Below are 11,051 nucleotides of genomic sequence, written 5' to 3'. Positions count from 1 at the left end.
CATCTATCTCAAAATGCTTTGGTTCCGGATTTAAAATGGGCATTTTTCCCATCGCAGAAAGTTGGATCAGACATAATGCTGTTTTAAACCAAAAATTTCTGTCCCTCAGTTGAACTCCAGGTGACATTTTGATATATTAGTTTTGTAATTTTATGCCAAGGTTTTTGTTTAAGAAGTATGATTGCCTGATCCTGTCCCAGCTTTATCATCATCTTGAGAACCTCAATTTGCATAATTTGTCACTTATTTCAAATTTCCAGGAGAAATAATATATCTGACAAGGTAAGATATAACAGACTTTGAGATGAAAAACAGCATTTAGGTAATATCTGAATACATACAACCATGCCCTACTTTTGATTGTTATAAACCCTGCCTCTAAATTTGCTGCCTGGAATTCTTAGGAAACTAATTTGAGCTGTCTCCAATTTCTCATAGTTGACACCTGGATTTAATTGTACGCCATAGAGAACCTGTGCCAATGTCTTGGCTTCAAAACCTTCAGAGCAGCTGGTACATATTGGGCTCTTCTAGTGAAAAAAAAAGGATTGCTAGGAAACCCTTTGAGCGTTCAGAGCAATCTGGACAATATGAATATGCTGCTTCCCAGAAGAAGGTAGCACGAACCCCAAGTACTTAAAATGAAGGATTTGTTCAATGATATAATTTTGACATTCCATCAGAATTTTACGAAACGCATAGATGAAAAATCGTATAGATGAAAAATTGGAATGGTCTTCAGTTCCTTTTTCGAATCGCAGCCAGCGTAGCCCCTTCCTCGCCACTCCCGTAACAACGTTAGTCGTCGCAATAGCACATCATCCATCCTGCGTTGGATCGTTTTTTGTTTACTTTCCGGAGTAATCCTCCCGTCAGAAAAACGCTGCCGACTCCCATTAGAGCCTCTGCCGGCGCCACTTCCTTCCAGCCTTCTCCCTTCCTCTCCATCAGCCCGATTCCTTAAGGTTAAGTCTGCGGGAGGCAGAGCGAGCGAGCGCGCGCAGCTCGCTGTACTCAGCGGCTCTTCTCCGGCGGTGAGCGCGACGGCGCCTGTGGTGAAGCGCGCGCGCGCGCTCGCGCGTGACACCGCAGTAGAGCGCTAGGTGAGCTGCTCGCTGGTGCCGCCGCCGCCGCTGCTATTTGGGAGGGCTGGATAGCTCAGGGAGGGCGGCAGAATCCCCATTGCGTCAGGATCGAGGGCAAGGGCACGCCAATGGGAGGGAAATAGGGGAGGAGGGGGGGGGGGAGCGCAGTAGGCCGGCCAGCCATTCAGAAGCGGAGAACTCTTGTCTCCTCAGCAACCGGCCTAGATAGCCAAGGCTGCGCCTCCCACATCACGCCCTGCTGTGGTCTTCGATGCCTTCTTCATTCTTAACCTGCTTCAGCCTGGCGGAGGAGCCGAGTTCTCCATTCCTCTTCTCCGAGCTAACGTGTCGGTGGAAGGCGCCCGTAGCTTCTTTGCTCTTCCACACTCCACCCAGAAATGGTCTAGCGAGGGATGCTTCCTTCCCCCCTCCCCTCTCCCCCCCCCCGCTTTCCGCTAGTAGTCGGTGAAGACTGTGGGAAATAACCTCATTGCTCAGTTCGCTTGAATGGAGAGCGGGGAAGATTGTTTTTCTGGCGAGGGTTGCTGAATGGGGAGACGGGGGTAACGCGCCGCGTTTCTGGAAGGGTTGCCGGGTGGGCAATAAGATTCGCTGATGATTCCCGACCATGGGCAAGGACCAGGAACTACTGGAAGCGGCTCGCACTGGGAATGTGGCTTTGGTGGAGAAACTCTTGGCTGGCAGAAAAGGAGGGCTCCTGGGCAGTGGATCTGGACCTATCCCTTTATCCAACTTGCTGAGGTAGGGATACGTTTCCCAACAGGTCTGGAATAGTAACCTTCTCATTATCACCATCATCTTCATCATCATCATCATTACCTTCCTCTTCGTTCTGGTCTCTGTTATGACTAGTAACCAAAAACAAAAACAAAAAACCAGTTTATCTTCTGAGCATGTTCAGGTGTGGAAAGAGGTTTGTGTCATTACCTACGATGACATTAAGGCATTAGTCTTTGGGTTTCTTTCTGCCAATGCGTCAGAAAGTATTTGATTGGGTGGGTTTCTTTTACCAATACAGAACTTTGGCATGTATTGGGCATTCTTATGTACACATTGGTATTATTTCTTTTATTTTTAAAAGAAATCTCTATGCCCACTGATTCCCCCCCCCAAATTACCCAATCTCCCTACTCATGTAGGACTGCCACATCAGGGCTGCAAAACTCTGGTTGACTTCTGCATGTCAGAAAAGATATAAAGGTTTTCTGTATCCCCTTTCTGCCATCTAGAGGTCATCCAGATTTTTGCAGGCCTGATATGTAGACTTAGTATTCGTAACTGTAGCAAATTCTACGCTGTTGGCTTTTCCAGGATAAATCAGGTACATGATGTGGTAATGTAGCATATTGTGAAAACATTTGAACTCCAACTGAGAGGCTGTCTCTAAAAATTGGTGTACATTGTGTGCAGCAGGTGATCAAGGTTTCTAGAGCTATGAAGAACTGGATTAGTAAGCATTTTTAGAAGGAGGCAACAAACTTTTAATTCAGACAGTGTGTAACATGTAGAGTTATGTTAATATGAGAGATGCTAAGTATACTATGGGTAAAGTGTTTTTCATAGCTGTTTAACTAGCCAAAAGATTTCAGCACACTTTAAAAAAAATAGAATTACACTAACATCATGGTATATTAACCTAAAATTTTAACTAATAATTCAGGTGCATCATCACAACAAATAAAAAAATGAAAATTGTTTCAGTAATAGGTAAAAAGAGCATTTAATTTTCAAGGATTCTTTGCATTTTGTCAACCTGCCCCTATCTCTATAAATACAATGCTTAAAATGGTTTTTAATTGTTTCATTTTTAATTATAATCAGTAGTAGTTTAGTTAGCTATGCAATTTTTCAGAGTGGCAATAGCAGAATTTTTCTTAGCATACATGTAGCATGTTAGAAACTGTAATACAATATATAACCTAAGTAATGTGAGCAATTTAAATACATTTTGAATTTATTTGTAGCATTTGTATTTGCATGTACACATCTACAATTTTTATATGTAATGTTCATTTCATAGTAACTCATCTATCTTTACGGTAATTATTTGCACAACATTTGCTTGAATATTAACAATAGATTGGTAGCTGTACAAATCTTTTTGTTCACTCATGTTCAAAGACTGAAGGAATATATTTATTACAAACTTTGTGTAACTTGCTATTATAGAAAAGTGATGATTAATAAATTTACAAAAATACATTACTTTCTGTAGACATTTTTAATTAAATTTGGATTGCTAACAAAGAATGTTTTGTTAAATTAAACAAAACATCTCTCCTTTGGCATTTAAAAACAAAGTACAGCATAAACTGCACAAATTTATATTTTTAAAAATATGTATATTCATTTTAGAAAAACTGTTTCTAATTTCTAAGTATTCAGATAATAGTATAGCAAATATATATTTCAAGATCAACCTGTTAGGTGGTGTAATCATTTTCCCTATGCACAACTTATAAGTTAATTAGAATATGTATTGATATAAAATGTGAATTATATTACACATTAATTTAAATAAATATTAATGGTTTTAACTTTTCTTGGTAATATTATTATTTTACCATTCTGAAAGTGAAGGTAAAGAAATTTTGCAATGCACTTTGGGGAGGAAATCCCTGAGTTTGGTGTGGTAGGAGTTGGTACATTCCAACAACTCTCTGCCCAACTGTCTTGCTCTGACAGAGGAAGTTGCCTGGATAGGCAGTGAAATGTCTCTCAAACTAACAACAAAAAATTAGTTCACTTGCAATGATCCAACCTTCAGACAACTTCAAACAACCTTCAGATTTTAGCTGTGTATTTGAGTATTGACATCCATGGAAAAAATCAAGAGGGAATATAATATATTTCCTTTAATACTGTTCAGGTTATGCTGTGAATACAAAATTAATAAAGCCAGTTATTTGGAACACAAAAGACCTTACATTATTGAACATCTAAAAAAAGTTAAACATGTCTTAACCAAGAGATTTTGATTTTGGAAACCTATGAAACATTAGGAGTTATTGACCTATGGAATACAGATTACCGGTAAATCACTGGAAGGATGGGACATAAAATTAAAAGCTGATCAAATTGGCTTGCTCAGATCACTAGCATCTGATAGTATAAATCCTGGAAGTGGGAATGATAATAATACTACAATTTTTTTTAAAAAAAAACCCTTTCTGATCGTTACTGAAGTTTTATTAGGGTTTGTCAAAGGTGTGTGTGTGTGGGGGGGTATTATTTTTTTCCCCTTTCTCAAGAGTCTCAGTAATTTTTGCGATAATCAGCTCCAAAACAGAATTCTTAACTGTTATTTAGTATACTACAGGTAGACTTCAGTGAGTTGAAGTTTCCTACTTTTGCATGGGAAAAAGTAGAGGTTTCTGCCTCTCATGGATTTAGCAAAAATTACTGTTTGTTCACTCTAAATAGTGTATATTGAGCCTGTAGCCTAGCCTATAAAAGTTAAGAAAAATGCTCATTTATTCCAAGTACTATCTTTCTTTTCAATGAAATAAAATTACACAATGCCCTACTCATGGAAATATCTGATGTGATAAATATTACACGTGAAGGTGTATAGCTAACTATATGTCTCCTGTATTTTAATAAACAATTTAACCCTCCACTTTCTTCTTTATAGTAAATTCATAGATATGTTGTATGCAAAATATGTTGTGTGAAGCAGTAAAGTTGCATTTTCAGGAGGCACAGAAACAATCCAGATTATTTTGAGGATTACATTCCTGATCCTGCTTGAATGTCCTTTGAAATTTGAGGAATTTCAGAACATATTCCTTAAATTAATAGTATATTCTGTTGTTATAAAAGAGCTTCTTGGATATGTTTGTACAGTATGGCAAGGTTTGACAGCATTATTCTTAAAGTTGCTGATCCTTTTAATGTTAGAATGCTGATCAGTTCCCAAGGCTTCCTGAAAAAGTGAAGTTATTAGTAGCCTTTGAGTTAAGGGAGAGGGGCAAAAAAGTAAGAAATCCTACAGACAACATTTTGTGTCATATTCCTGTTTTTATACCTTGTGATAGGAGGGATCTTCAGCAGGCACTCCCTGATCATCCAATTTGGTTGGATAGAATCTATCTGGGAAAGGTGCTGTTTTTTTAAAAAACACCTTGGTTCAATGCCACATAATATAGGGCTTTAATAGTGACCAATACCTTGAGCTGTACTTAAAAATAGTAATAACCACTGCAGTTTCTGAATGGTATAATGTAGGATACCAAGACTGTTCAGTATGCACTTAGGCTGCTGCATTTAAGACTACGGTAGCTGAAGTTTCTGGTGGTCCTCAAGAGAAGTCCCATATAGAGTGAGTTGGAAATCTAGTAATCCAGTTATTTTTATTATTACATTTTTTATTTTATTACGTTATGAGATTAGAAAGATATTTGTGAGCGTTCTCAATGTACCCTGTTCAAATTTGACCAGAATGGATGTACCTACCAGAGGAAGGCAAAGGCTGTCTTGGTCAAAGTTTCTGTTTGTTCTTTCTGAGAGAGCACAACCCCATTGAAAATCAGTTGGTATTATTATGAAATCAGTAGACTTCTGAATTAACAGTCACTCCATTTTGCTTGAGTCCAAATCTGTTTCTCTTTGAGTCCTAACAGCATCCAGGCACTGAGAAAGGATTTCTATTGCATCCTCTATTTCTTTGGTGACATACCAATGGTACATCATTTTATAAACATTATCTTAAAGATTATAATAATGGAAATTTCAATTCTTTCAACCACATATAGTTCCAGCTGTATATTATAACCATTTTTTTAGCCTACTTTATCATACTTCACTTGGAATGGTATGTGAGAAAGACTTTGAGAAATAAGGTGAAGAGATGCTACTCAGGGAACAATCAGATAAGAGAGGACACAGCCTGCAGTTGCCTGATGGGTGGGGAAAGAGGCTCAGAAGGGTCATCCCTAACTTCTCAGACTTGAAAGGAAATGACAAAAGATTTGTACTGTCAGATTTGCAAGATTCTGTTAATGTAGTCTTATAATAAAGTAGAAGTAGCTCAAATGTTCTATTTCCTGTCTAGCTAAGAAGGCTCACACTTCTTGTTCTTCTGTTTCAAATTTCAATAGAAATTTATACACTTTAGAAATTACATGTTCATCATTTGTACATAACTGCATTTCAAACTCAGGTTCAAAACCATAAACTCATTTGTCTAATAACTGTAAATAAGAAAACCATTGGCAAGTACATAGTCAGATTTTCTCTTGATTCTATATTGTATTTCCATATGTTTGTCTAGTGTCATAAAATGCTGCTTGCGCTGAAGGCACAAAGGTGTTTTTGGGTACAACCTGGGTGTGTATTTATATTGTAAAGAAAGAAATAAAATAAAAAGAATTGATTTCTCTCTTTATAACAACATGTACAGTATAAATAGTTTTACCACCTCTTAAAATACAAGAAATGATGTCTTCTTTTCATATCTCTTATTTATAAACAAATCCAGATAACTTTCTTCAGTCCTGGTCAGCAAAACTCAAATAACTTGATTTCTTTTAATTTTTTCTATCTCTTGTCTCACAAAATTCTTGAAAATTTTAAGAAATCTCTTTTTGTAAATTCAATATAAGAAAGTTATCCAGATCACCTTTTTTGGTTTCTTGATATCAGCTGGTTTTACTTGTATACCCAGTCTAGCATATCAGTTTCAATCCTATCCAGTAAAACATGCTCCTTCTCCATATCATTAATGGCAGACATTCTTAAAATTAACTTCTGGATCATTTGTTCACAAATATCCTTCAATATGTCCAATGCAGTCAGTCATTCAAGCCCTGGTCATCTCATGGTTGGACTATTGTAACATACTCTACATGGGGCTATCCTTGAAGAGTATCTGGAAGCTTCAGCTGGTACAGAACACATTTGTGTGGTCCATGTAACATCACTATTCCATAAGCTTCACTGCTTCTGGGTCCAATTCAAGGTGTTGCTTATCACCTTCTTCATGGCATGGGTCCAGATTATCTGAGGAACCTCTACCGTGCCAGCAGAAGAGGCATGTGGTGGACCCCATTGGTGAAGGAATTTCAACTGGCAGAGTCCAGGAGAAGAGCCTTTTCTGCTGTGATACCCATCCTCTGGAATATTGTGCTCCCCAAGGTGAGATCCACACCCACCCTTTTGGCCTGGCTCTGCCAACTAACCTGGAGAAGTGGCATCCTGGAGCTGGTTAATATATTATCAATAGTAATAGGACTTAGACTAATATAGTGTTCTGCAGTGCATTTACAGCACTCTGAAAAGTTTACAATGTTAGCATATTGCCCTCAACAATCTGGGTCTTCATTTTACTGACATCAGAAGAATGGAAGGCTGAGTTAAACTTGAGCTAGTCAGGATAGAATTCCTGGCAGTGAGCAGAGTTAAGTTTCTAAAATCAGTGTTCTAAATACCCTTTTGCAGTTTATTCCAAAAAGAGAGATTTTTTAAAATCCTTAAAATTGTATAAAACTTCTTTCACAAAGGACTGAAGTGTAGTAAAACTTGCTATTGTGGAAGTTCCTAATATCTGAAAAATAGTTAACAGGCAATTTCTGAAATGATTAAGAAAGGAAGTATGTGAACTTTATAAAGGTGTCGACTGCATTTTGGGCAAAGATGACAATCTCTCATCTTCCAGAGCAATAAACCTGCCAGAAAAATCACTGTCTCACAGTCTCCTTATGAGGAACAACTGTCTGGGATACTTGTGGGTGATCCCAAGTCCTTTCCTTATCCAGAGAGGAATCACAAAGATTGTTCTTGTCTATTTAGGCTGAAGTACTTAATTTCTTTACAGGCTAATCCCTACAGTTAATGTTATCATGTTTCTTATCAGTACTATGCTACCATACGGTCTTAAAATTGTGGGTGCATTTGTAAGTGTTAGAGGAATTGTTATTTCTGCATTTCATGATTGTGTGGTCTAAGGGGTTAGGAACAATTCATATTTTATTGAAGTGATAAAGAGATAAGAGATAAAAGTCTAATAGATTTAGAAAAATGTAACAAAACAAAGTCTTATGAAGAGACATTGAAAGGGCTAGTATATTTAATCTTGAAAAAAGATGACTGAGACAGATTATAACAGCGCTTTCAAATGCCTTAAAACTGCTGTCCATCCATCATTCCAAAGATTTTAAAATATGTTTTTATTACAGATTATGGTGAGGGTAACAGTTATATGGTATTTATATATCTAGGATAGTCCTTTAAGATATTATTAAATCTGGATTACATAGATTTAATAGAAATATAAAATAAAAATAAAATAAAATGCTGGATGGATAAAAGAATTTGAAGATAAATTTAGTAAAAATCAAATGGAAAACTAATAATAACAGCAGAAATAGTTAAAAATGCAGTAAAAAGGATTAAAAATGGGATGTCATGATTCTGTCAACTTTGAAAATGAGCACGGCTGTGGCCATGTTCCTTATTCATTTTCAGTTGACACTGGACATATCTTGGAAATGATCAATTGCATGGCTTTTTGTTCAAATATCTGACTAGCCTACCTCAAATTATTGCTAAACACTTAATGAAGTGTTACTTAAAGGAGATATCAACAATTGGTTAATAACTGGCAAAATTGTATGTCATTCAAAAAGGACCTACAGAAAGAGACAACATCAGGAAATTATAGGTCAATAATATGCTTGCCTACAATGCTTAAACTACTCACAGATTATATTAGAAGAAAATAACATCCTTTCAGTAGAAGAGAAAGGAAATAAAAGGAAAAATAGAGGCACAAAATGGCAACTGCTTACCAACTGAAATCCGGATGGCCCCCGACCTCCGCACCTTCCGGCGCGACTTAAAGACTTACCTGTTCCAGCAGTCCGGCCTGGCCTGATAGCTCTAATTGGGGTCCCAGTTTGTTTTGATTATTGTTTTTCAGTACTGTTTCATTATGTTTGCCTACCTTACTCTGTACACCGCCCCGAGTCCCTCGGGAGAAGGGCGGTTTATAAAAACAAACAAATAAATAAATAAATAAATAAAACCTCTAATTGATAAAATAATTTTACAAAAGCCAAGAAACCAATTTATATATGTTCTGAATTGATAATAAAAAGATATTTGATTCATTACTATAGAATTTGATCATCAAATGTTGTTTGGAAATAATTGATGTCAGTAAAAACATTAGAATGTTTATAGAAAAAGCAATGAGGCAGTGGAAGATAGAATTTGTGGTTGGAAATGAAAATGTGGGCCTGTCAACATTAGGAGTCATTAGAATGAAACCTACAAGTATCTAGAAATTTTACAGTTTGAAAACATCAAACATTGACAAGTTAAAAATGTGACTAGTAAAAAATACATACAAAGGGAGGAAAAGTTGAACAGTTAAAAGCCGGTAATACCTGGGCCATAGCTGCTTTATGGTACTGGCAGTGCTTTCAGTCTATTCTGGTAAATCATGGAAGATATTCTTTATATTAGGAATTGTAGTTGTTTACTCTTTGCCCCTTTTTACCTGCTAAACCCCAATCAGAATCTCTACATCAGGGGTGTCAAACTCAATTTCATTGAGGGCCGCATCAGCATTGCGGTTGCCCTCAAGGGGCCAGGTGGGTATGGCCAGGGTGGGCGTATGGCCTACTGGGTGGGCGTGGCCAGCTCTACATCGTTCGCATCAAGGGTGCCTATGGTGGCCTGGGCAAGAGTGGGACAGATCTGAGGGTCTCTGGCAGAAGGAGGGTCTCTGGGCCAGGGCCAAGGCAGAGGGGGCCGTTCTCTCACTGTCTCCAGGATGGCTTTGCGGGCCACATGAAACCACTTCCCGGGCCGGATCCGGCCCCCGGGCCTTGTGTTTGACATGTCTGCTCTACATGAAACTCTACATGAAAAATAGTGGCTTTTTTCTCAATCACTATACAGCATCAGTGTTTAACACTTGGGAAAATTTGCTAAAGTTTCATGTTAACTATAACATATATCACAAAATCCCACCCCCTTTCTTATTAGTTGTATTTGAGGTTAGACGTAAGGTAAAAAACTAATCAGGCTGTACATACTTAATAATTTGTAGATACAGTGCAAAGAGGGATGTGCAAAAAGAAGAGAAGTAAGCTGCAGGAAGAACTCTTAGTTCCAGTTCATGCAAAACACAAATGTAACAAGCTTGCCATTACTAACTAAATAAATATTTATTTATTTATTTATTTGTTTAGATTTATATACCGCCCTTTTCCCGAGGGACTCAGGACGGTTTACAGGGCAAATTAAAACAGTGCAATGTACAAATTAAAATAAAATTAAATTAATAGCCCCAAAAGAGTTTAAAATTTAAAATTTAAAACCTTAAAATCCCTCAGTCCAGGCTGGCTAACTCAAATAGCCAGGTTTTTAGGTCCCGGCGAAACGAGCGAAGGTCGGGGGCGATCCGGAGTTCCACAGGCAGTTGATTCTATAGGGCAGGCGCGCCCACCGAGAACGCTCTCCCCCTGGGGATTGCCTGCCAGCACTCCCTGACCGGCGGGACCCTGAGGAGGCCCTCCCTGTGGGAGCGCACAGGACAATGGGAAGTAGATGCTGGCAGCAGGTGCTCCCTAAGATAATCCGGACCCATGCCATTTAGGGCTTTATAGGTCATCACCAGCACCTTGAATCTCATATGAAGATTATACTGTAATTAAATGTTTAACCAGCAATCTGTCCTCTGAATTGTTAACTCTTCAGAACCTTTCTCCCCTATTCTTGGGTAAAGGAGTAAAAAAATAATTCCTTAGTAATTATAAATAAAGGAATACTGGAGTTTCTTCTATACCAGAGGTAGGCAACCTCGGCTCTTTTATGATTCATGGACTTCAACTCCCAGAATTCCTGAGCCAGCTGGCTCAGGAATTCTGGGAGTTGAAGTCCATGAGTCATAAAAGAGCCGAGGTTGCCTACCCTTGTTCTATACTGTAAGGCAAAGCC

The 11,051-nt window shown here is 38.1% G+C and overlaps 1 protein-coding gene across 1 annotated transcript in view; it reads left to right on the top strand.

Moving 5' to 3' along the window:
• Positions 1-1,713: 1,713 nt before the first annotated feature.
• The window catches only part of ANKS1B (ankyrin repeat and sterile alpha motif domain containing 1B), a gene marked incomplete at its 5' end in the record, with an annotated part of 314,200 nt that continues 304,862 nt past the window's right edge, over positions 1,714-11,051 (top strand). Inside the window, one exon of the mRNA XM_081331696.1 lies at positions 1,714-1,847. Coding sequence (XP_081187822.1) covers positions 1,714-1,847 — 134 coding nt within the window. The remainder of the gene's footprint in view (positions 1,848-11,051) is intronic.

The sequence above is a fragment of the Vipera berus genome (genome assembly GCF_964194415.1).
Source record: "Vipera berus genome assembly, chromosome: 6".
Taxonomy (NCBI): domain Eukaryota; kingdom Metazoa; phylum Chordata; class Lepidosauria; order Squamata; family Viperidae; genus Vipera; species Vipera berus.
Note: the sequence above shows the minus strand (reverse complement) of the source record. Positions and strands in the feature narration are given on the sequence as shown.